Genomic DNA, 22,224 nt, shown 5'->3' with positions numbered 1-22,224 from the left:
GCACAACTACTTAATAACTTATAATATTATACATGTAGTTGTGTCATTAAATGCTTTCAACTTTTGGATAAATAATTAACAAGGTGGTTAAGTAATGGGATTTCAGTATACATATGGCAACAATACTCTTACCAAATCATAATTAAATACAAAATAGGAATCACATTGGATTTATATAGTGAGTTCGCTTTCGTAATCCGTAAATAATAAGTCTTCTGATTTACGCCATCTGCGCATACGAGGAAGAATACAGGTGGTAATTGCGTCGTCGATAATAGATCATGAGCGCATAGCTGGCGCACAACAATATAATTATAATGAAGATGAGAATGCCTGAAAGGACCAGAGAAAATAAATTGATGCTTAAAATAAAGACAAAAGCTTCAACACACCTGTTGCTGCGCCAATATTTGCCTCCTCATAGGTGAGCATCATGGTAGACAGCTTGCATTCGCGTTCCCAGTCCACGGGCAAATAATCACTATACAGTCTAAGCAGTGTGTTTAGTGGGCATGAGACGCCACAGCCCGGTATGTTCATGGGCAAGGGCTCAGCGGAGCTATTCTTATAGAAAATGGAGATAAGCGAATTGTTGTAGTCGTCCACACGCATCTCCATCATAATGCAAGCCGTGTAGGGTGGACTGTGCAGCTGTTGGATAAAGTTATGATTTCTATCACAAAAAAATCTCGGCAATTCAAACCTGGAACATGTTGAGCCCATTTAAAACATTTGCTATGGTAGTATCATGCGCGCTATATATCCACATATTCCGATCGGGCGTCAGTTTTCCTTGCGACTTGTCAACAAAGCGATTGAAAATTTCCTTCAGCAGCGGTCCAACCTTTAGGCGGGCCAGTTGGCGCGTCATCGTATTAACAGAAAAAGCGAAATTCGTCGCATATGTCATGTCAGCGCTACCATAAACCTTTTTCGTCCACTCGGGCAATGTTTTGTTATACAGAGTTTCTATAAACAGTGTATTGTTTATATAGTTTATGTCCAAAAATGTTTCCACCATGCGGCCAGAGTGCTGTGACAAGTAATCGAATAGGTACTTGTAGCGTTCGACCTTCGCTTGATACTCGGGCGAGCTTTGCAAGGCAGATAGTGCATAGTCAAAAGCTGAACAAGGTGCCTTGGCTGCGAGTACCTAAAAAGTAAAGGTTAAACCCATATTTCATCCATTTTGCTTTGCCTCCACTCACAGGGTCGTCCTTTTCAGGCTTCGTGTGCACGGGAATTGGCTGCCATTTTAAATCTTCGTTCCATATATCCGAACCCTCCGGCTCGTAAAAGCCAGCTAAGTTTGACTGCGCGCTCATGAGGGTGCGATCAACGTCCGTGGACTGCACAAATATTTGCTGTCTGTCATACGTTGCGCCCAGCAGTGCGTTGTAACGTTTTCTCAGCCACTTGCCCAACTCATAGTGTTGTCGCTTGCCACGCTGTAATTACATTATGAACCCATTTCAGCTGTCAAAAATGCTTATTTAGTTTTGGCACTACTAACATTGGTAAGTTGGCCCCAGCGCGCTGGCCAGAATGTCTGATTATTCCACGGATCTGTGGGGTAGGGGTCTACGGGCATTCGGTCTCCATGCCGAAATATCTTTAAACAAACAATGAAAATTACGAGAAGTTACAACAACACATCGAGATATTTAGCTTACCACATGTGCAAACTTAAGCTTGCCTGGCAGCGAGTCATCCGCGTTACCTTCAACGTTAGAATATGTATTTTGTTCAAGGCCATGTAACTTGGCCAAACAAAACACGCAAATCAAACACAGTTGCGTTAAGGTGTTGATAAAACCATTTTCAGACTTCATTTTATGAGAAAGCGAACAACTTCGGCACCTTCTCTGGCTAAGAATGGATGGAACATTAGGATTACCTTGTAATGCATACTTATTGTATGTTTACCTCAAGCAGGTACTATGATTAAGATGTGATTTGTTTTTTAAATCCGAGACAGGTTAAGCTGACATATTGTTCCAATTTTTCCCCTTTGTTTTTGGTTTAGCTAGAGACGTAAGTATCGAATCAACATATCGATATGACATTTATACCAGAGCCCATAAATGGACTTTTCGCGATGTGGCAGCTCCATCATCGCGACATAAAAATTGCGAGCACTCTCACATTTTTAAATTTTGTATAAACAAAATCTGATGATATGTGTATTTAATAAATTAATTTTTATTTCAATGTTACATTTGCAAGATCTAAATAAAAATGGTTACTTTATCCGATATGGAACACTTTCAAGTACAATTAACAATTAAACTGAAATGAAAATCTCGACAGGTATATCAATTTTATGCTTAACTTAAAGGTGTAAAATGTAGAAACAAAATTCGGCTATGAGTTCTTTCATCCGAAGTGAATTACATCAGCGTCCACATTAAAATTAAAAACAAAAAATATATTTTGAAACATTTCAATACCGCCTGTTCGCGCCAACATTTGGTCGAGGGCCATTGCTTCTGCAAAGATACAAGTATTATATAAATATTGGCAAACCATTGAGCAATATATGCAGTGCACACACCGATTTCTATTGAAGGGCCCCCCGCCTTGGTTTCCAAGTGGCGGAAATTCTGTGTGATATGCATTTGGCCCATTCAGATTTTTGGCATTGGTAAGACCGCGATTTTGAAATCCAACTCCTTGAATTTGTGATACGTTATGTGGCGCGCCGCCACCACCAGCTGCACCGCCTCGACGCGCATTAAATCCACCGCGTCCAGTAAATCCGCCACGATTTGCACTTAAGCCTCCTCGACCGCCTTGAAAATTGCCACTAAAAAAGAAAATGATTTTCAGTAACATGCAGCCAGTGGTTCATATTTAATTTAACCTGTTCATGACTGGATTGTTGCGGTTGCGTTGAAACATTCCATTGTCTGCATTATTTGAATTTGGAAGCATGTGCCCATTGCCAAAACGAGCCTGTTGTCCACCAAATGACATCTGTTGTTGTTGTTGATCAACTGCAGGCAAAGCGAATCCACGACGGTCTTGTCCAACATTGTTCGATCCACCGCCTCCACCCCTTTGATTTCCAAACGCTGTTCCGACACCGCCACTGCTGCCAGGATGAAAGTCAGTGTTGCTTGCGTTACCCCCAAATCCACTGGATGGACTGTTTTTAAAATTTCTTCTGCCTCCCGGCGCACTTGTGTTACTACCACCGGGTCCACCACTATTATTGTTATCCCAGCTTTGGAACTGATTGGTCGAGTTGCCAACGAAACGGTTATTCGAGTTATTGAAATTTCCACCGCCACCTCCACCAAATTTGTTACCAGCCCCGCCTTGGTTGAACTTGTTTTTAAAAGCTGGAGGTCCATCCGTGTTTTGGGGAGGGGTTCCCTTATTATATGGCGCGTTGCGCTGTTGTCTGTTTTGGCTCTCAGTTCGCATGGGTCCTAAGCTGTTTCCGTTAGAGCAATTCTGACCTCTACTTCCACCGACGCCAGAACTGCCGCCAGCCGCGCCACCTCTGAAGTTGTTACCACCCATGCGACCACCACCACCACGATTGAAGTTTCCACCGGCGCCAGCGGGTGGGCCGTTATTTACGTGTCCGGCAGATCCTGAAATTTAGTCGTATATGTATAACATACTTAGTATGGATAAAATAGTACGTCCTTACCTTGCATTGGCCTGCGAGTAATATTGCCGCCCTGACCACGATTGCCGGCACCCCCAGCACCTCCAGCTCCACCTCCCTTCCTACCTGGTCTGCCAGGCTCTACGACAATCGACTGACCTTTGAAATCAGTGCCATTTAAGGCGCCAATTGCTGCATCGGCAACATCAGTAGATTCCATGTGTACAAAACCACATCGGTTCATGACATCGCACTCAACGACTACTCCGAAAGTGGTGAAGAGACGACGTAGTTCCTCCGGCTTGCAACCAGGTGGCAGGCTACCGACAAATATCTTGGCGGTCTAACACGAGCAGACGGTAGAGAATCAAGTTTGGTTATTTATTACAGTCATTTACTTACAGTCATATCTGTTTGGTTTATATTTTCTGTATTTGTTTTCGCGATTTTCTTTTTTATAAAACGTTGAGTGTATATAACCGTGTGACCGCCCTTTGAAAACTACAAAATACAGCAAATTATATCGATAACACACACAAATGCACGGCAATCGGTACAGATATTTTTCAAATCATCGACTATTTTGTTTACAATTGTACTATTTACAAGAATTTTGTGCCCATTTTCATTAATTTTTGGGCAAAATGTGGGCCACAAGCAACAAAGATAATTACTTCGTAAATCGGGACTACAACAAAAATGTGTTGAGCATAATGCCCTGTATGGAGATGACGGTTAATTTTTGTTTTAGTGGCGACGCAATGCGCGCCAAAAAGACCTGTTTACTGTACGCGGAGAAATTGGATTGCAAGGAGTTAATTGTAAGCCTTTTATTATCGCTGCTTTGTAAATAAGCTCATTTCATTCTCTGCAGCAATTACGTCTGGCCGAGAAGTGCGATCAGCGGCGTATGTATTTAACAACTGTGGACAGTGCACGGTTTCATGAGTTGAAACAGGATCAATCGCTGAACGTTACTTTCATGGGCTTCATAGACAACCTGGTGAAAATGCTTAAGGACTGCCAGGCGGGCAGCCTGGAGCTGTGGCTATCAGCCAGAGATGCAGCAACATCCTCGCCTCACAATACCAGCGAGAGCCAAGAATTCCACTTGCAATTTGTTGAGATACGTGCCTTCAAGAATTTGGTACACCTGTACCTGCCTTGCCGATCAGCACCGCTGAATACCGTGCTTTTCTATATGAATGCGATGTTGGATGCAGCACACAGGCAAGTTGCTGCCATGGAACAGAACACGCAACAATTACAACTGGAACTCAATTCTCGTGAATCACACGTTGAGCAACTGGGTGCGGAAAACAACAAGTTACGGGAAGCAATATCAGAGAACTCGCGCCAATTGGGTGATAAATACTCAGCCGACTTACAGGCAGTCCAGGACAAACTAATGAAGATAAATGAACAACGTAGCAATGAAATGGATCGCAATCGCCGCACGATCGCCGGCTTGCAAGCTCAGTTGGATAAGGCATCGCAGGATAAAGGCGAGCTAAAATCGCAGCTAGAGCAGGCAGAGAAGCGCAGTCAAAGTCTAAGCGAGGAGTTGTCCTGTAGTAAGTCACGTATTTGCTCCCTAAAAGAACAAAACGAGCGATTACAATCAGATGTGGCGGCTGAAAAACAACAGGAGCGCAAACTGGAGTACAAAATCACCGACTTAAAACAGCAGATGACTGAATTGCAGGATCAGATACAAAAGTGCAATAAAGAAAAGGTAAAGGAAGTCCAAGTTTTCATCTAGGTATTCAGAACAATGTTTTTTATATTTTTTATAGGCTAATGTAGCCGCCGAACTTGAAGCCGAGAAGAAAATTTTGCATACCAAGCGCCAAGCTTTGGAAATGGCCTCGGACGAAATTTCCAAGGCAAATCAAATAATAGTCAAGCGTAACCAAGAGGTTGTTGCTCTCAAAAAAACTATTGCATGGCGCACGGAAGTTGCTTTGCAGCAGGAAAAGGCCATTCAGGAGAATGAGAAGCTTCTCTGCCTACGCGAGGATGAGCTTAGGCATACACGAAAAACAATACAACAGCTGCAAGAGGAGATTCCAAAGCAATTGGAGTCGATGCGGCAGTTTGCGGAAGGCCTAGAAAAGAAGTACACAGCTCGTAAGTGGAAAACAAATTCTTAAAAACACGATTAACAAACATGTACGGATTTTCTTTAGAAATACACACGCTCCAGGATCGCTTGGCAGGGACCAGCAATAAGGAGAACTACGGGATTAGAGCAAACTCTGCCAGACGTAAATAGATTACCACCACATTATTTAAATTTGTATTTATTAAATTATGTATATTTTGGCTTAGTTATATTAAATGTTTTGCTATGGATATACACTAGTCAAGATCTTCCTGTGCATGCTCGCCGACATGGGCTGTGGCCACATTCACAGCCTGGCTTAAATCCTCCACCTGATTCAATTTCAGCCTTTCACGGATGAGCTCCGCAATCGCTTTCTGTGTGCGCCGTTCTAGGCGCTCCAATTTCTTGCTCACATCGCGCTTAAGATCCCAGTCAGGTTTGCGCGGTGCTAGGTTAGTAATGTCTATCTCATCAATGACCATGGGCTGATCCAGCAAGTTAAGCTGAGACTCAACTGCACTTTCGATGTTGCCCGTTGGCTCCTGGGGCAGCACTTCCCCCATAGTATGTTCATTTTGCGGCTTGTAACTGCGGAATATTGGCCTACAAAAGATGCAAATGTTTAAAAACAGCATGTAAACAATTATCGCCGGCGTACTTTGGCAATTTTTCATCAGATTCTGTAGATCCCGCATTTTGTGATGATTTTTTAGCCTGCTCACGTAACTTTTGTAGGCGCTCCTTTCGTTTTATAGACTCCTCGGCAAGCTTACCTAGGCTATTATTATTTTCCATTTTAATTATTTTTAACTTTAATGTAAATAAACTAAATCACACAAAACAATATCAAAGATAAAAGAACCGAAATCGATAAGTTAACCGATGGATAAGCAACACATCGATATTCTGCAGTTTGCAGCCCTAAAGCAAATGGATACACAAGCCCTATGAGTTGTTGTTTTGAGGGGGAGTCTGCAAGGGGGAAAAAACAATGTAATTTTTTAATAAATAGGAAATTGCAATCGCCAGATCGTTGAAGAACAATTACCAAAAATCTCATATTGCACATTGAATATTCTAAAAGACATCACACCAGTGAAAATTCCCGCTGAAAAAGTAAAAGCTAAGTGAAATTAGCTCAACACTTGCATATGCAGCTGCTATAACTGTTTTGAAACAACCGATAAATGGAATTAGCTGTACTATAAGAGAAAACACACCTAGTAATTTAATAGAGGTATGTTTGGGTTTATCTTCAGTAAATAATAATAAATAATACCTTTGTAAAAAAACTATAATCGTGCATTCATGCGCGGGCGCTAACTTGCATTTTTGTTTCTCATTTAAAGGGAGCCGCCAACACTAACACATCGAAAGAGCCACAAGCAACTGCAAATAGGCAAATACACACTGCAGGTGTTTTCAGCTCGTGCGTCTGTGACACCGTTTACCCGGACCCGGCGGCTGTGTAGCTAAAAATGGAGTGGACAAGAGAAAAGACGCTGCTGCTGATCAACGAGTATCGACAGCGGCGCGGGCTGTGGGACATGACATGCGATGATTATCGCAAGAAGGACGTCAAGCAGAGACTCTTAACTGAAGTTAGCGACGTGCTCGGCGGCAATATACCTATACAGGAGTTGGAAAAAAAGTTCCATACCCTTCGTACTCAGTATCACAGGGAAATCAGTCGGATGAAACGAAAGGAACCGTACAACTCCAAGTGGTTTGGCTTTAAAAATCTCAACTTTCTTAGTTCTCCTTACGCGTGCCGCTCTACGAAAGGGCGTTTGAAATCGGAACTACAAGCGGAGAACCCGTCCATGCAAAAGTACATATTGGGTGAGGTAGCGGGCAGTGCAGGTTCCAATAACGGCAACACAATGAATGATGATTATATTAATACGACTCGCAAGTCTCATGCGAGTAGTCGTGCGAAAGAACTGGAGAAGCTAATCGAAGAGACGACCAAAGATGTGGATGATGATGAACAGGATGTAGATGATGTAGATGCCAAACCAAAACTGCCCAAGGAACTAAGCGGTTCATATGTGCAACTGAACGATGATGAAGGCGACCCGCTTGATAGTCACGCACACCAGCAGCAGCAACACCACCACCCTCACCATCAGCCCATGCTAGACATGCAAAATCCGGCGAATGCCGTGGAAGCTGTCAGCTTTCAAGCCAATGAAAGTGGCGAACTGCATTATCAAACAACACCAACGTCGAGCGGTGGTAATACAGGGCCCGTACATGTTGTGCCCACGCGCATTATCAAGATACAGAGACGGGACACATCTAGCCAAGAAGATGGCTACTTCGACGAACATCAAACACATCATCAACTTCATCCGCCACCTCCGCCCAAGCGCATTTACTATGAGGCCAGTGGCGCACACAGTACCACCACCATTCTCTCCGCATCCACTTTAACAGCAGCAGCACAAAATGGTAATAGTGGCAATGTGCTAACCACAACTGCCGGATCCACAACGACCGGTACTCTCAGATTGCCTCGATTGGGTAGCGTTGTCAATGCAGCACTACCTCCGCCGAAGCCCTCTAGCTCACCAGTGCCGCCTCCGTCCCCGGCCCTGAGTTCGCCACGCGATGAATTCTCCACATATGGCGAGTACGTAGCCAATGAAATGCGCGCCATAAATAACAGGGAGGTGCTTATATCGCTTAAACATAAAATAAATACGGCCATATTTGAGGCGAATATGGCGGAACTGCAGAAATGAAACCAAGAAATGGTTTTCTTACAAGTTATCAATCTAAAGTAACGATTTTTTAGCGGAAATTTATGCTTAAGCCTAAAGTTTGATCTGTACAATTTGTCATCAACGTAGTCTAAATCGATCCTCCAACTAATGCACTACAGGCATTTGAAGTTTTATTTTCTTTAATGTTTTTGAGTTTGTAAATTTATATTACAATGTGTATATCAATTTCAATAAAAAAAAAGCCAAATATAAAACCTAGATGAATCGAAAAATATACACAATGCTCTTCTTTTCACTTCAAAAATTATCTTACTAAATTTACATTCATTAAAACATCTTAATACTTTCCTGCAGAAAAATGATTGGAAATCCAATATGCGATCCATTTACAAATTTGCCAGTAAAATTTGACATTGAGAATATTGCAGCCGAATTAAGGCCAAAGGAAAAAGCGGTAGAAGTTGAAAAGGACAAAGAACCACGCGATTTCCTACACCTTGAGGACAAGAACTGGGTAGTATTACCAAAATTTAAATATGAACTGGAGCACCTTATACCATCATTATCCCTACGAACGAATCCTTACATGCGATGTCGCTTTAGAAAATTTCTAAACGATGTGCCAGATTCATATGTGAAAATAAGACTGTACAGAGAAGTGGTCGACCGGTAAGCTACTTTTTTTTTCCAATTTTATTCAAATTAATCAACTATTTTTGAAAAATAAATAAATTCAGCATGCCTCAGCCAAGAAGAAAGTCGCTTAACGGCCAGTTCTATGGGGTGGACTATAAATTAGCTCCCATCCCCGCAGTTCTTAACCCGCGCAACTTCTCAGCATCAGAACTAGCGGAACAGAAGAGACGAATTAAGGCAGCGGAATTGAAAGCGACAAATAGCAATAATTATAAAACAAAGAAAGTTAGGTAGATGGATATTTAATTTTTATGCAGAATAAAAACGTTTTCGTAAAAAGCACAATAAAAATATTACGATGTTCTAGCATGTTAAAAACGTCTATTTTCTTTTGATAACCGATTTAAAAGCGCGGTAATCTTGTAGGTTGCTGTTATCGTTATCGGGCGCAACAGCTGTGCTCAGCCACAGTTAGAACAGAAAATCAATAATGCAGAAAAATATCCATTGAGGGCGAAAAATGTTTACAAAATGCATTCATTTCTGCTGTTTAACAATAATTCACGTTCTATTCACCTGTCTTTTAGTTGAAAACAGTCGTAAGTAGATAAATCTGTGTATGCATTATAAAAAGTCCATACACCAGCTTTTAACAATTGCATTCTGGACATGTAAATAAATGCAAAGTTTAGAATTACTCTAATTTTATCATCGTTTGAACTTGGAACTTCAGGTGCATTGGAGCACACGCTGAGTTATTACGAAGTGCTCCATAGAGATGATGTTATACATCGCGTGGTCAAGCGCGGCGTCAAGCAGAGCTCCAACCCCTTCAACACCATTAAAGAGGTGGAGTTCAAAACGCTGGGCAAGAACTTTCGCCTAATTTTGCACCCGCATCGCGATGTGCTGCACAGCAAATTCCGAGCATATGCGGTAGACGCTGATGGCAATGAGACTGTCGTCCATATGGGTAAGACAACGGTGCTATAAGAACTTGTGTGGTACGACTCACTTTTCCAATTCTAGACCGTGACAACTTTTATACGGGCCGGGTCTTTGGCGAGCTGGATTCTTCAGTGCGTGCGCACATTGAGGAGGGCACCATGACAATGTCCATACACCTGCCCGACGAAACCTACCACATAGAGCCTTCCTGGCGCCATTTGCCTACAGCTAAGCAGCACACAATGGTGGCCTACAAATCTTCCGATGTAAAGCTCAATCAGAAAGAGCACGGTGCGACACCGAAAACTTGTGGCTATGTTAAAGAGGGCCTCGAGCTGGAAAGTGCCGAGGACGAACTGGAGGACAACACAATTCAAGTTATGCATTCGCGTTCGAAGCGTCAATCGGATCAGTATGAGTACACGCCAACAAAGACGCGTTGCCCTTTGCTTCTGGTAGCCGACTACCGCTTCTTTCAGGAAATGGGAGGCGGCAACACCAAGACCACCATTAACTACTTGGTAGGTTATAGCAATAATAAATGCACACAAGCCTATTAACTTTTGTACATTACACAGATAAGCCTAATAGATCGGGTGCATAAAATCTACAATGACACCGTGTGGCAGGATCGCTCCGATCAGGAAGGCTTCAAGGGAATGGGTTTTGTGATTAAGAAGATTGTCGTGCACTCGGAACCGACGCGGCTGCGTGGCGGTGAGGCGCATTATAACATGATACGCGAGAAGTGGGATGTTCGTAATTTGCTGGAGGTGAGTCATTTGCTCCAATGTTCCAAATAATTGTGCTCATATAGCTATGAATCATTATCACATAATGTTCTGTACTTTCTCTTGTTCTACTTGTTACATCCGCTAAACTACATAACACAAAATTACATGAATTAAATATGTAGGTCTTTTCACGGGAGTATAGTCACAAAGACTTCTGCTTAGCTCATCTCTTTACCGATCTCAAATTCGAAGGTGGTATCTTAGGCTTGGCTTACGTTGGCTCGCCACGTCGCAATTCCGTTGGCGGTATTTGCACACCAGGTTGCTAAAATTCCAAATCAAGACTTTTTCATTATCATTTTCCTTGCGTTGTTTGCGTTTTCCTATTGGAATTTTTAATGTCTTTATTCTTTATCATGGCCGGATTTTAATTATATCTATTCGTATAATTCATTACGCAGAGTACTTCAAAAATGGTTATACACTGTATCTGAACTCAGGGCTAAGCAGTTCCCGAAACCATTACGGTCAGCGTGTAATTACACGCGAAGCGGATCTGGTTACGGCTCACGAATTCGGACATAACTGGGGCTCCGAGCACGACCCAGACATACCGGAGTGCTCACCCAGCGCCTCCCAGGGTGGTAGCTTTCTAATGTACACCTACTCTGTCAGTGGGTACGATGTGAATAATAAGGTAAGCCATAGAATTATTACCACTTCATTGTTTGTTCTTTTTAAACATGAAGTTTTGCACAACTCTATTCCTAGTACTAGAACATAAATATTATAATTTATTTTTTTATATTTTTAACAAGTTTATAAAATATTCCTGTTTATCTGCAGAAATTTTCACCTTGCTCTCTTCGCTCCATTCGGAAAGTTTTGCAAGCAAAGTCCGGACGTTGCTTTTCCGAACCTGAGGAGTCATTCTGCGGCAATTTGCGCGTAGAAGGGGACGAGCAATGCGACGCGGGTCTGCTAGGGACCGAGGACAATGACGCTTGTTGCGACAAGAACTGCAAGCTGCGTCGCAATCAGGGGGCCATGTGCAGCGATAAGAACTCGCCGTGCTGCCAGAACTGTCAGTTCATGCCTGTGGGCATGAAGTGCCGAGAGGCCCAGTACGCTACCTGTGAGCAGGAAGCTCGCTGTACGGGCAGCCATGCCGAGTGTCCGAAGTCGCCGGCCATGGCGGATGGTACAATTTGCCAGGAGCGCGGTCAATGCCGCGGCGGCAAGTGCGTGCCTTATTGCGAGACCCAAGGGTTGCAGAGCTGCATGTGTGATATCATTGCGGATGCCTGCAAGCGATGCTGTCGCATGAGCATCAATGAGACTTGCTTCCCTGTGGAGCCACCTGATGTACTGCCCGATGGTACGCCTTGCATCACAGGCTTTTGCAATAAGGTAGGCCCGTTAACGAAATTGTGCAATTTATTTATTATAACATGACATTATCTTTTAGGGCGTTTGCGAGAAGACCATCCAGGATGTTGTCGAACGCTTTTGGGACATCATTGAGGAGATAAATGTCGCAAAAACACTGCGTTTTCTAAAGGATAACATTGTCAGTGAGTATTGGGGCGTGATAGGCGATTTTCTGATCAATTCTTCGAGGCATATAAACATACGTGATATTTTGCAGTGGCTGTTGTCCTTGTTACCGCCATGTTCTGGATACCAGTGAGCTGCGTGATCTCATATTTCGATCGCAAGAAGCTGCGCCACGAAATAAAACAAATAGATTGGAATCACAAATTGGATCTCATTCACCCGAGCGATAGAAGACGCGTCATACACATACGGTAGAGTTCAAAGGTATATTTGTTATATATAGTTTGATCACACGAACTTTCCTTACAGCGTACCGCGTCAAAAGATGTCCGTGGCGCGAGCATGTAACTAGCACAAAAGACGGAGCGGTCATAGTTTTATCTTCCGTGAGCATTCTTCTCAAAACTGCCACAATTCTTTTGTATTAAGACATTTGAAAATACATAAATGAATAAAATTCCCTAAAGTACAGACCAATTTTATGCCATATGTATGTATTTACATTTATTCATGGTGGCATACAAATTTATTTTGTGCTCAGATCCACGCTTAACTAGGTATACGCTTCTATGTACTGCTTGTCTTGTTTAAGTCCAACTGGTTTGTTGCATTGTTAAAGTTTTTCTTATTACATGTTATTGTTATTTTTTGGAAAATATGTATTTCATTTTCAATTTCTAGCTTTCTAGGTAGAATTTGCATTACTTCTTTTTATTACTTTTGCCATTGGTCTGGGGCGGCACGTCGTCTTCGAAGTCAAGATCACTGCCTTCGTCTTCAGAGTATTCTTCATAGATTTGGCCATCTTCGAACTCGCCCAAATTCAATTCCGCCTGCAAAATTAAATATAATCATCAGTAATTAATATGTTTAAAAAATAATGTTCACAATTGGGATTACCTTGCCGCATACATAAACTGGACCTGTGCCCTGCACCAGTTTAAATGTAACTGACCCATTGGGAAATTCAACATTTGGATTCAAACTACGCGTTTCTCCAACCTTTAGGACAGCGATTGGTATTTTAACCGTTTCCTTGTCGCTTACTTTTGTTTCTGCCTGTAAACAATTTCATTATTGTTGGTTATCATATGCCTACAATTTGCTCCAGGACCCCCGACACACTCACTCAAATGTGCTCAGGTGTTTTTCCATTTGGCATTTTAACTTACCTGCACGACGTTAAATTCGCCTTGCTTAGCCTCCGGCCCCAGGAATATTTGTTTGATTATCAGCTTGTGTGAGTGAATAATGTATTCCTCGGGAATTTCGGGCACGTCAAACTGTGCAATGGGCTCTTTTTCGCTCAATGTGACGCCTAATGTTGAAAAAATTTAAAATGGTGAGTTCAATTGGTACGAAAAAAATGTTTGCCGGCGTGATATATACACAGATTTATCATGACATGGAGCTAGGTTGCGTCTAGCCAATGTTTGTACAACCATAACACATTGTTGCTTACCATAAAAAGATTCGGAATCCATTTTAATTGTTTTAAACCAATTTGTACAGTCAATTATAGGAAAATGCGAATTATATGAAGTACACTCTCACACGTGCCAATGCAATGGCTGCAGATAAATGAAGCGTTGTAGAAGATTTATTTGTAAGCACCGCTGTTTTCGATAGGTTACGACCGATTGCCGATGTGATTTTTTAAATGCTACTCAGAAATACTCATGCGCAGTTATAACAATTACTTTTTTGGGGAAAAAGTAAATTAATAATTGTGTTTATTTGTGTTGTTGAAGTGTTTTTTTAATAGGTACTATTTAAAAGGCTTTTGGCGAATATCTTCACCTACAAGTGGCCGATCTGGCAGCCTCGGTAACGCAATGCCATTCAAAGTACCATCACTATTTCGCCGTACATCCCTAGCTACCATTTTGCAAAAGTTTTTGCTCAACACGTGTTCGGCGCTCGTTTTATTAAGTTAAAAGGCATAAAATCATTAATATGGCTGATGAATTTTTCTATGGTAAGTGTAGAAACCCAGTAGCAATCGATTCCTTATGGCAGAAATCGCGCTTCAAGCGTTTTCACTATGTTTAAGTGCAGACAAGGGCGCCGGCTGCCGGCACTTTTGTTCAAGGTTGCGACTAATTAGCCAGTATACAATTGTATGTATGGGTTTTTTGTGTTAATCGTGAAATTGTACTCATTTTCTAGGTGTTACCTTAACTGGTGAAAACAGCAGCGTCACCTGGGATGTTGTGTCCGATGAGGATTATGTACGGGGACAGAAGTTAGTAATCAAACAGATTTTGCTGGGCGCCGAAGCCAAAGAGAACGAGTTCAATGTGGTTGAGGTGAGTGTTCATGCGTCTATCTGTATATGTGTACGTACGTGCGTCTCACCGTCTGTGAGACTGTCTGTGGCTCTGATATGTGTGTGCGTCGCTTTGTTGCTAGGGCAAGGACCGGTTCGTTTCGCCTTTTGCAACAACGCGCAGCAGCAGCATTAGTTTGTGGGTTAGGGTAAATTTTGTGTCTGTATCTGAAGCGCGCCCTCGTCTGCTGCTGTTGCTGTACATCTGAAACATGCATACATATGTAGATACGACAATCGCCAACCATGCTTAAAAAGCATTCGCTTTGTTTCGCGGTACTCTTAATGACTAACTAAAAAGATCCATCGCGAATGTGCACACATTTGTATAAAACATTTTTTTATTGACTTAAGACGAACACACTTGAAAGATGGGAGGGAAAGGCAGCGGTAGCCGCACTTGACTACAACGTTAGCGTTAACGTTGCGTCCCCGGTGCCTCCATTGTCGAAACTGGTCTGAGGTAGCGGCATTGCCATCATTAAATCTGTAATCGTCTTGGCAAAGTGGAATATACTACGCCCCTCTTTGTGAAGCCTACACACAACGCCCGCTGCCGCAATTGTCCAATTCCAGCAGATAAGCTCGCATTGCAACAGTGCCAGATCTTCACGCAGTGAAAGCAAATTCTGTACAAATACCAATATCGAGTGTGAAGAAACAAATACATACACAGCTATAGAAAGCAGACTTAATCAGTTATTTACCAGCGCTACAGTCGAATCAATTGATGAGATCTCAGCACCTTTGATAACCACGTGCGTAATGGCTCCCGCTTGCTCCGTTACGTAGTTGACAATTGATATTTTCAAGTATTCGGCCGCTGAGTAGTCGACATTCCCCTTCAACTCGCCCAGACAGAGTGCGAAACCATTGTACTGCATAATAGCATCGCGAAGATTGATATTAGGAAATGAACAAATCTAACCATTGTCTCGAAACTTGCCTTCTGAGTTTCCAATTGGAGTTGCGGTTTCATGCTTTTTTGCAGTATAAAGAGCGCATTGCATATAACACCCACTACCATTCCGTACTCCAGTGACCAAAAGAGACTGCAAAGGAGAGTGACTAGAAAGGGCACCATGTCGCGTTCTGTAAATCCAAACAATTCATGTAAAATGTTTCTCTATATTAATGTTCTCCCTATTGGTACGCTTACTTTTTGCGCGCCAGATTTCTCCTATGGTCTCGTACTCCACCATGAAGATCATGGCAGCTATAATGATAGCCGCCAGCGTGGCTTTGGGGATGTAGGCAAAAGTGGAGGTGAGAAACGCGAGTGTCATGAGCACCAGGGCGCCGGTAACTGCGCCCCCTAAAGGCGTGCGCACGCCACTCGCGTTATTGATGGCTGTGCGCGTAAATGAGCCGGTAATGGGCATGGATAATACAAAACTGCTGAAGAGATTGCAAAAGCCGAGTGCTATCATCTCCTGAGAAGCATTCACTATCTTTCCTTTGGCTGCAAGTACAGAAAGATTAAAGAGGGAACATGAAGAGAACATGAGCTACACACAGAAAGCTTTGGCCACGGCGACACTCTCCAGTATAGTCAGCAGTGGAATTGAAGCCATAGAAGCGCCCAGGCGTGAAAGCATGCCGCCAAAGCCAACATACTCGCCATCCTCATTCGTAGTGTGAAATGGCGGCGGTCGGAATGGAGGCAAGCCGGCAGTGATGTTGCCGCTGACGCGAAACGGTAAATCTCCAGTTGAACGACTGAGCAAATAGCACAGCAAGATTCCCACGAAGACGACCAGCGCATTGCGTGAGAGCGAGATATACTTGACTAGGTTGCGGTAGCGACAGGGGATGTCCTTAACTTTCTGAAATGAAAGGAAATGTTAGAACGCGCTCTGTGGTTCCACAATAGAGTGTTAAGCTTACACGCATGAGCAGCAGGAAGATTATTGTGCAGCAGCCCAATAATGCGTCGTTCAGCCGCACCTCGTGGATGTGTCCAAAGAAATTAATCCAGGAGGCCATAAACTGATTGGAGCTGCTGGATATGCCGAAGAGATTGTTGATCTGCCCACTGCCAATGGTAATGGCTGCGGCCATGGTGAAGCCCGTCACCACAGGCACGGAAATGAAGCGAAACAGTAGGCCCAAATTAAGCATGCCCAGCAATAAAATGACGCAACCGGAGAGAAAGCAAGAGAGCACCGCATACTCCGGGCTTCCGCCTACATGTGATTGCACCATCAACGACATGATGGCTGTGGGACCTACAATTCCAAAATTCAGGAACCATCAAAATTAAATTCATATTTACTCAGCTACTCACCCACTGTAACGTCCTTGCAGGTGCCAAAAAGTATGTAAATAAAACAGCCCATAAATGCCGAATACAGACCGTAAACGGCTGGCAGTTCGGCCACCACCCCATAAGCAATGGCCTGTGGTATGGTGGTTAGGCCCACTGTTAGACCGGCCACAAAGTCTACTATCAGGTATTTGGCTTTGTACTTGGGTAGCCAGTCGATGATTGGTAGATAGCTCTTTGCCTTCTTGGTACTGCAACAGATACACGCCTTGGTGCCCACAGAACCGCAAATGTCCGGCATTCGCTCCCGATATAGCGCATCTGTAAGGAGTTAATTTAGAATTAATGGGAGCTATCGAACGAAGTTTTTAACGCTACTCTGTATTAAACGACTGGCAGACTATTTATCACATAACGAAAATATTTTTATTTCTGCCCCTAAAGGCTATAAGCACCCCCAAATATCTAAGATACGTTTTTATCTTTTGAATACAAGTTATAGAAATATACAAATCTGGACAAGTTATTAACCATTTTTTCCTCCCACAACCATTACAAGTTATTATTATTACAAGTTTTTAGGGGAAGCGCATTTTAGATGTATTTACATTGCCATTTTTATAAAAATCAGTTTCTTTTTTTCACGTGATAAAATTCTGGGTGGTCCTTAGGCGATATTGTTTAATATTGGGCACTGAAATCTGTTATTGTGCTGGCATTACTGCTTGTATCACTGTCTATTTGATAATGTTTGATTGCTGTTCGACTTAACCGAAATATTTATCGGTCAGCCTGATCGGAATGCTTTATCTCCAGTACGATACTGTTTACAGCACCCGGTGTCTCGTGACAACTCGCAATAATAAATCACAGCCGCCATTGAAGCTATGGAAAGTTTTCGAATAGCCTTATAATGGGATATGTACGATATACGAGTATGTACGATTTGGGTAATAACATCATTGGCGGATTACTTTATTGGCCTCGCAATTAAAGATTTATTGTGTTTAAAAAATCTAGAGCATTTTTCCGTACTATCTGTATAGAACCTTGACTCTCATATATTTTAAGTGTTTGAACTCAAATCGCACCTTCGATTTCGCACATGTTGACGATGATTAGTGAGCACTTCTTTACAATTGCTGGCCCACTCAGGCGAGGGATGTGTTGTATTTGTTGTTTTTCCTCAACGTTATTATAATTACAAAACACAATTAATGTACACTTGTTAGACAAAACACATGACAGTGGGTCGCTGATTTAGACTTCCGGGACTCACTGGAGAAGAAATCGCCGTCACTTCGTTGGTTGTTGACGACTCAACCGTCAACTGACAAATGTGTAGAGCGTGCGGAGGCCGGTCCGTTTTCATTGAAGAGTCTCAGCTGCGTCGCTGCTCAAAACGGCGCCGGCGCTGGCGCTTCCATTTCGTTGTTGTCGTCATGGTTGGTCGATGTTGTTGGGCACCACATGAAGCGACCCATTTTGTTGTAGATAATTCGGACAGTTTTGGGAAGAAAATTGTGCCCCATGTTGATTAAAATGTAATCAGCCATTGTTCGGGAAAGGCTCGCACAAGCGTAATCAGAAAGTTAAACATGTCCGATCAGCGACTGACGCTTATAAGTATTTCAGAATCGTGCGAATAAAACTGAAGTACATATTTGTGCGAAGCATCGATGATTCAATGGCGTCAAACAAAGGTAATGCCCTCCACACATAAACAAGCTATAGGCAATTTGTGCGATGTTCCTCTATTTTAATTAAATGGTTATTCCCTGTTTTAATTTGCACTTGTGATTTGAAGAGTGCTGGACAAACAAGTGAATTCAACGTGCGATTTTAAAAACATTAAATATATTGCTAAATTGAAACCAATTTACGCTCTTTAAATTGCACCATTAATTAATTAACAAGTTAACATTTTATTAGCCCTTTCGCGCTAAACTGTTAATAACCCGTACATATTTTTAGACGGTCGTAAAATCACCAAAATCTTGCAAAATCCACAGCAATTAGAAGACAAGGTCGTGGCTCGTCCATTAATCTAAAGTCCAATAAAACATAAAGATAGGTATTTGCGTGCGAATCTCACTGCAATATACCAGTGCACAGTTCACATTCCATAGTTCCGGTCGATCGAGAGAACCTTATAAACATAGCTTCGAAAGAAATGTGAAATGAAATTAAGGGAGTAAGGAGTTGAGTAGATCTTGCAAAGTATCAGGCCGCGTTAAATGGAAGACATCAATTGAATCTATTGTAACGAATTTGGAATTATTAGCTTCGGGATATTATTGGATTTTTTTAATAAATAGTGCATGTTGGCAAAAAGTATTCTCAATCTTTTCCTAAAATCAGCATGACATACTTGAAAATTCGCTTTCAACATCGTTGGGATAGTCTCATCTGAATACTTTTACGTTTATTTCAATTCAGAGTTCTCAAAACAAGGAAAGACTTCTAATAACTCTACAAGCATACTCAAATTCCTATTAAGTTCGAACTTATCCAAGTTAAAAGGCAATCATTTCTCTCGAGTGACAATAAATAGATGTCGCATTTCTACAGAAGAACTCATTGATTTACCGATTCATTAAAGTTTGTTGACATCCATGTGATTAGATTACCTTTCAAAACGCATACACGGCAGTGGTTGAGTAGCCATCAAGTCCATCTAGATATTCTTTATCAGCATGAAGGGACGAGTCGATCCAGAGATCTCTATGTCTGTATAAATACTTGAGCTTTGGAATCGGTTAGTCGCACATCGACCAAACATGCTTTGTGGACTCTGCAAATGCATAATTGTAATGGTGAGATGAATGGTATATTTATTCTTTATAAGTATGATCGCAATGATAATCGATGCGTCGAGAGACGTTTTATGACTAACTCTCATATTTCTTGAAGCTTACAATATTTAAAACGTGCTCTGGATAGACGAAATTCTAGCATTTCATTCTTCTTCGATACTTATAACATCCGCTCCTTCACTGACACAATTAAATCAGTGCCAGTCCCCCTTATCTGAAGTTCATACAATTTTTGTTGAAATAAATATCAATGGCTTGATGAGCAATCGTAAAATTAATAGCCGCAGACCGAAGGCAATTTCTTAGATTAAGGTTGTTCAAAAGTTCCTAATAAAAGACTGGAAAAAAAAAAAATGATCGGCCTACCCGAATAGTTTCCCACTTACGTCTCTTTAGGAACCTATACTATTCACAATTCTACCCCACATCGATTTCACATTCCTAACACACGATAAATGGTCGGCTCGTTGGGCCATTTATAGAGGCCTATATTATTGGGAAAAGAAAGTATTTTAACTTTTTTGGATTTCAATTCGTGCAAATTTGAAATAAACTGTTCAGAAGTTCTGACGCCTGTTAAAGCAGGTATACATTTATAGTCAAGTCTACTATTTATGCTTTAATTGTCTCCGGTTAGTCGAGTCGTATGATTTAATGTTTTCATAAAAACGAATAAATGCGATATTGGTGCTTCAAGTGGCTTCGATAAGATCTGTCGCAAAAATATGTGTATATAATTAATGCGAATGAATCAGTTTTTGGTGCTAGATAAAAAAATATTTTAAAAAATCAATTCCATTCCGTTATTAAACTTTTTCTCCTATTGTTCCCACAAATCCATGCTGACAACAGTGAGAAGTTTCTAAAATTTCGGAAAGAAATCAATCCGATTCTGTCAGCTATGCACCAATTATAGTCACACACGTAGTAGGTCCAGCTAACAGATAAGAATCGAAAGTAATGAAATGTTAATTGATAAGTTGGAAAAGGAAAGGCAAATAGTGTCGTGCTATTTGTTTACAAGACTCATGGACAATCAGTTTTTGGAAAGAGGCAACCGAAAGTAAGTGAACGGTTCACGTTAAGCCAACGACGGATTGTGGATGTAGGCAAGATATTCATAAACTATAGCCGATTATTGAAGCTTCCAAAGTTATACTAAAGCGAGCGGAACTGCAAATATTAACAGAGATGTCAAGATTTGAGGCCATCCCTTCTAAAGATTGATTCGCAGTTTAAATTTTAATGTTATGCTTTAAAGCAAATGTGTGGAGGAGGTCCTTTTGAAAAATATATTTACTGTCACCACAAAGTCTGGAATATCGATTTGTAATTAGATACTTTACATTTTGGTAAGTTTTGTGGGCACTCCTTCTTTTGTTAATGAGTTGAGGGGCTTACGACAGCAAATTAGTAAATTGTGTTCTCGTTGTCTTGTTTCAGGTCCACACAGTGAAGGACTCTGTCCAGATACCCATTGCCGTGTTGAAGGCCGGCGAAACCCGTGCCGTCAATCCCGATGTGGAGTTCTACGAGTCTAAGGTGACGTTCAAACTCATCAAAGGCAGCGGTCCCGTCTACATACACGGCCAGACCATCAGAGACGATGTCGAGCCCGTCGACATGGAGGAGGAGGACGAGGATGACGATGTGGCCGATTTGGGCGATGACGATGAAGAGGAAAATCCCAAAAAGCGGGCCAAAATTGAGCAGAACGCCGATGGCAAAAATGCCAAGAACAAGAAGAAGTAAAGGCCACAGTCCCGGCCACAGATCGAAGTATAAGCTATCCTGTAGATTGTAAACAGTTTTAGGCCCGGGTACGTGCTGTGCAGAGCGCGTACCTATCCATATACAATATATACGTTATGTAAACCTTCAAGCTATGTTTAGTTCCTCACTCTACGTTTCTAAACTACAGACTCACACAGACAGATACATTTAAAAGCGGAATCGATCTGAATCTTAACATTTAAGCTGACCTCTTACGCGTAAAATGATATCTAAAAACGAAGCCCATTTTAAGTTTCTGAACTACAATTGAGACCGAAGATTTATATAACGCTATTTGGAACACACATTTGTATATATCAAATACATACAACTACAACTAAGCCAAATGGGAGCGATATAGTGCTGTTTTCATAATTGTGGGATGAAATAAAATTGTCGGCATCAAACTAACATAAAGCGGATATTTTAATTTGTACGGAATTGGGATACGTCTATGATTTGATTTACATGACGACGAATTGATAGTGACATGTCTGTCCGTAGAAACGCCTGGAACTTTGAACCACATAGCAACCTAACCTCACTTGTCTTGTATTCAGACGCAGAGAACAAAAAATATTTTTGTTCGGTGCAAATATCAGTCCTTGTAGTTTAACTTTTCTATTCATGATGATATCATCTTAAGCCTCTCTGGTAACTATGGGTTGCGTATAATATCTCATGGAATTCAACTTTTTATGGAGATATCT

The 22,224-nt window shown here is 41.8% G+C and overlaps 10 protein-coding genes across 11 annotated transcripts; 5 read left to right on the top strand and 5 right to left on the bottom strand.

Moving 5' to 3' along the window:
• Window positions 1-87: 87 nt before the first annotated feature.
• Window positions 88-2,126, bottom strand: LOC115622023 (prostatic acid phosphatase). The gene is made up of 7 exons (XM_030515882.1): window positions 1,927-2,126; window positions 1,674-1,869; window positions 1,514-1,612; window positions 1,209-1,448; window positions 704-1,153; window positions 393-651; window positions 88-333 (listed from the first exon to the last, which is right to left on the bottom strand). The coding sequence occupies exons 2-7, from the start codon at window positions 1,830-1,832 to the stop codon at window positions 221-223; spliced, it is 1,320 nt and encodes a 439-aa protein (XP_030371742.1). The 5' UTR covers window positions 1,833-1,869; window positions 1,927-2,126; the 3' UTR covers window positions 88-220.
• A 56-nt stretch (window positions 2,127-2,182) lies between these two features.
• LOC115620534 (glycine-rich cell wall structural protein) lies at window positions 2,183-4,117 on the bottom strand. 2 transcript variants are annotated; one of them, XM_030513804.1, is made up of 5 exons: window positions 4,022-4,117; window positions 3,662-3,962; window positions 2,864-3,602; window positions 2,555-2,806; window positions 2,183-2,489 (listed from the first exon to the last, which is right to left on the bottom strand). In XM_030513804.1, exons 1-5 carry the CDS (start codon window positions 4,025-4,027, stop codon window positions 2,444-2,446), a joined length of 1,344 nt encoding a protein of 447 aa, XP_030369664.1. In that variant the 5' UTR covers window positions 4,028-4,117; the 3' UTR covers window positions 2,183-2,443. The 2 variants fall into 2 exon arrangements, with proteins under 2 accessions (XP_030369664.1, XP_030369665.1); XM_030513805.1 differs by having other exon boundaries at window positions 2,183-2,486.
• A 24-nt stretch (window positions 4,118-4,141) lies between these two features.
• On the top strand, window positions 4,142-5,974 carry LOC115620533 (spindle assembly abnormal protein 6 homolog). The gene is made up of 4 exons (XM_030513803.1): window positions 4,142-4,440; window positions 4,494-5,354; window positions 5,416-5,749; window positions 5,809-5,974. Exons 1-4 carry the CDS (start codon window positions 4,264-4,266, stop codon window positions 5,892-5,894), a joined length of 1,458 nt encoding a protein of 485 aa, XP_030369663.1. The 5' UTR covers window positions 4,142-4,263; the 3' UTR covers window positions 5,895-5,974.
• Window positions 5,906-6,558, bottom strand: LOC115620535 (coiled-coil domain-containing protein 12). The gene is made up of 2 exons (XM_030513806.1): window positions 6,385-6,558; window positions 5,906-6,329 (listed from the first exon to the last, which is right to left on the bottom strand). Exons 1-2 carry the CDS (start codon window positions 6,519-6,521, stop codon window positions 5,981-5,983), a joined length of 486 nt encoding a protein of 161 aa, XP_030369666.1. The 5' UTR covers window positions 6,522-6,558; the 3' UTR covers window positions 5,906-5,980.
• Window positions 6,559-6,701: 143 nt separating this feature from the next.
• Window positions 6,702-8,690, top strand: LOC115621076. Its single transcript, XM_030514606.1, has 2 exons — window positions 6,702-6,963; window positions 7,076-8,690. The coding sequence occupies exon 2, from the start codon at window positions 7,205-7,207 to the stop codon at window positions 8,471-8,473; it is 1,269 nt and encodes a 422-aa protein (XP_030370466.1). The 5' UTR covers window positions 6,702-6,963; window positions 7,076-7,204; the 3' UTR covers window positions 8,474-8,690.
• A 72-nt stretch (window positions 8,691-8,762) lies between these two features.
• LOC115621568 lies at window positions 8,763-9,460 on the top strand. The gene is made up of 2 exons (XM_030515255.1): window positions 8,763-9,124; window positions 9,193-9,460. The coding sequence occupies exons 1-2, from the start codon at window positions 8,814-8,816 to the stop codon at window positions 9,383-9,385; spliced, it is 504 nt and encodes a 167-aa protein (XP_030371115.1). The 5' UTR covers window positions 8,763-8,813; the 3' UTR covers window positions 9,386-9,460.
• A 127-nt stretch (window positions 9,461-9,587) lies between these two features.
• LOC115620799 (ADAM 17-like protease) lies at window positions 9,588-12,801 on the top strand. Its single transcript, XM_030514222.1, has 10 exons — window positions 9,588-9,690; window positions 9,825-10,064; window positions 10,121-10,560; window positions 10,618-10,812; window positions 10,956-11,094; window positions 11,235-11,470; window positions 11,620-12,183; window positions 12,242-12,347; window positions 12,422-12,581; window positions 12,640-12,801. Exons 1-10 carry the CDS (start codon window positions 9,612-9,614, stop codon window positions 12,680-12,682), a joined length of 2,202 nt encoding a protein of 733 aa, XP_030370082.1. The 5' UTR covers window positions 9,588-9,611; the 3' UTR covers window positions 12,683-12,801.
• An 11-nt stretch (window positions 12,802-12,812) lies between these two features.
• Window positions 12,813-13,945, bottom strand: LOC115620800 (nucleoplasmin-like protein). The gene is made up of 4 exons (XM_030514223.1): window positions 13,793-13,945; window positions 13,503-13,648; window positions 13,231-13,389; window positions 12,813-13,163 (listed from the first exon to the last, which is right to left on the bottom strand). Exons 1-4 carry the CDS (start codon window positions 13,812-13,814, stop codon window positions 13,032-13,034), a joined length of 459 nt encoding a protein of 152 aa, XP_030370083.1. The 5' UTR covers window positions 13,815-13,945; the 3' UTR covers window positions 12,813-13,031.
• Window positions 13,946-14,189: 244 nt separating this feature from the next.
• On the top strand, window positions 14,190-21,861 carry LOC115620628 (nucleoplasmin-like protein). The gene is made up of 3 exons (XM_030513958.1): window positions 14,190-14,308; window positions 14,500-14,639; window positions 21,185-21,861. The coding sequence occupies exons 1-3, from the start codon at window positions 14,287-14,289 to the stop codon at window positions 21,491-21,493; spliced, it is 471 nt and encodes a 156-aa protein (XP_030369818.1). The 5' UTR covers window positions 14,190-14,286; the 3' UTR covers window positions 21,494-21,861.
• On the bottom strand, window positions 15,049-18,032 carry LOC115621889 (sodium-independent sulfate anion transporter). The gene is made up of 8 exons (XM_030515717.1): window positions 18,017-18,032; window positions 16,947-17,246; window positions 16,547-16,887; window positions 16,176-16,485; window positions 15,819-16,121; window positions 15,606-15,751; window positions 15,367-15,537; window positions 15,049-15,288 (listed from the first exon to the last, which is right to left on the bottom strand). Exons 1-8 carry the CDS (start codon window positions 18,030-18,032, stop codon window positions 15,064-15,066), a joined length of 1,812 nt encoding a protein of 603 aa, XP_030371577.1. The 3' UTR covers window positions 15,049-15,063.
• Window positions 21,862-22,224: the final 363 nt, after the last annotated feature.

Source organism: Scaptodrosophila lebanonensis, unplaced genomic scaffold (assembly GCF_003285725.1).
Source record: "Scaptodrosophila lebanonensis strain 11010-0011.00,11010-0021.00 unplaced genomic scaffold, SlebRS2 tig00000024-arrow-pilon, whole genome shotgun sequence".
Lineage (NCBI taxonomy): Eukaryota > Metazoa > Arthropoda > Insecta > Diptera > Drosophilidae > Scaptodrosophila > Scaptodrosophila lebanonensis.
This window is presented reverse-complemented; position numbering and strand designations above follow the sequence as displayed.

Excerpts from the sequence above, each read along its gene's own strand:
- LOC115622023 (XM_030515882.1), bottom strand. The coding sequence starts at position 1,832 with ATGAAGTCTGAAAATGGTTTTATCAACACCTTAACGCAACTGTGTTTG. Across the intron at positions 1,449-1,513 it reads GCTGGGGCCAACTTACCAAT|CGTGGCAAGCGACAACACTA; the intron begins GTTAGTAGTGCC and ends ATGTAATTACAG. Across the intron at positions 334-392 it reads AAATATTGGCGCAGCAACAG|GCATTCTCATCTTCATTATA; the intron begins GTGTGTTGAAGC and ends TGGTCCTTTCAG.
- LOC115620534 (XM_030513804.1), bottom strand. Across the intron at positions 3,603-3,661 it reads TACTCGCAGGCCAATGCAAG|GATCTGCCGGACACGTAAAT; the intron begins GTAAGGACGTAC and ends ACTAAATTTCAG. Across the intron at positions 2,807-2,863 it reads AACAATCCAGTCATGAACAG|TGGCAATTTTCAAGGCGGTC; the intron begins GTTAAATTAAAT and ends TTTCTTTTTTAG.
- LOC115620533 (XM_030513803.1), top strand. The coding sequence starts at position 4,264 with ATGTGGGCCACAAGCAACAAAGATAATTACTTCGTAAATCGGGACTAC. Across the intron at positions 4,441-4,493 it reads TGGATTGCAAGGAGTTAATT|CAATTACGTCTGGCCGAGAA; the intron begins GTAAGCCTTTTA and ends CATTCTCTGCAG. Across the intron at positions 5,355-5,415 it reads AAAAGTGCAATAAAGAAAAG|GCTAATGTAGCCGCCGAACT; the intron begins GTAAAGGAAGTC and ends TATTTTTTATAG.
- LOC115620535 (XM_030513806.1), bottom strand. The coding sequence starts at position 6,521 with ATGGAAAATAATAATAGCCTAGGTAAGCTTGCCGAGGAGTCTATAAAA. Across the intron at positions 6,330-6,384 it reads TCTGATGAAAAATTGCCAAA|GCCAATATTCCGCAGTTACA; the intron begins GTACGCCGGCGA and ends CATCTTTTGTAG.
- LOC115621076 (XM_030514606.1), top strand. The coding sequence starts at position 7,205 with ATGGAGTGGACAAGAGAAAAGACGCTGCTGCTGATCAACGAGTATCGA.
- LOC115621568 (XM_030515255.1), top strand. The coding sequence starts at position 8,814 with ATGATTGGAAATCCAATATGCGATCCATTTACAAATTTGCCAGTAAAA. Across the intron at positions 9,125-9,192 it reads TACAGAGAAGTGGTCGACCG|CATGCCTCAGCCAAGAAGAA; the intron begins GTAAGCTACTTT and ends AAATAAATTCAG.
- LOC115620799 (XM_030514222.1), top strand. The coding sequence starts at position 9,612 with ATGTTTACAAAATGCATTCATTTCTGCTGTTTAACAATAATTCACGTT. Across the intron at positions 9,691-9,824 it reads TCTTTTAGTTGAAAACAGTC|GTGCATTGGAGCACACGCTG; the intron begins GTAAGTAGATAA and ends TTGGAACTTCAG. Across the intron at positions 11,095-11,234 it reads TGGCGGTATTTGCACACCAG|AGTACTTCAAAAATGGTTAT; the intron begins GTTGCTAAAATT and ends TTCATTACGCAG.
- LOC115620800 (XM_030514223.1), bottom strand. The coding sequence starts at position 13,814 with ATGGATTCCGAATCTTTTTATG. Across the intron at positions 13,649-13,792 it reads GGATTCCGAATCTTTTTATG|GCGTCACATTGAGCGAAAAA; the intron begins GTAAGCAACAAT and ends TTTCAACATTAG. Across the intron at positions 13,164-13,230 it reads CAGTTTATGTATGCGGCAAG|GCGGAATTGAATTTGGGCGA; the intron begins GTAATCCCAATT and ends TTAATTTTGCAG.
- LOC115620628 (XM_030513958.1), top strand. The coding sequence starts at position 14,287 with ATGGCTGATGAATTTTTCTATG. Across the intron at positions 14,309-14,499 it reads GGCTGATGAATTTTTCTATG|GTGTTACCTTAACTGGTGAA; the intron begins GTAAGTGTAGAA and ends CTCATTTTCTAG. Across the intron at positions 14,640-21,184 it reads ACGAGTTCAATGTGGTTGAG|GTCCACACAGTGAAGGACTC; the intron begins GTGAGTGTTCAT and ends GTCTTGTTTCAG.
- LOC115621889 (XM_030515717.1), bottom strand. Across the intron at positions 16,122-16,175 it reads CGCCGTGGCCAAAGCTTTCT|CCAAAGGAAAGATAGTGAAT; the intron begins GTGTGTAGCTCA and ends CTGTACTTGCAG. Across the intron at positions 15,752-15,818 it reads AGAAATCTGGCGCGCAAAAA|AACGCGACATGGTGCCCTTT; the intron begins GTAAGCGTACCA and ends TTGGATTTACAG.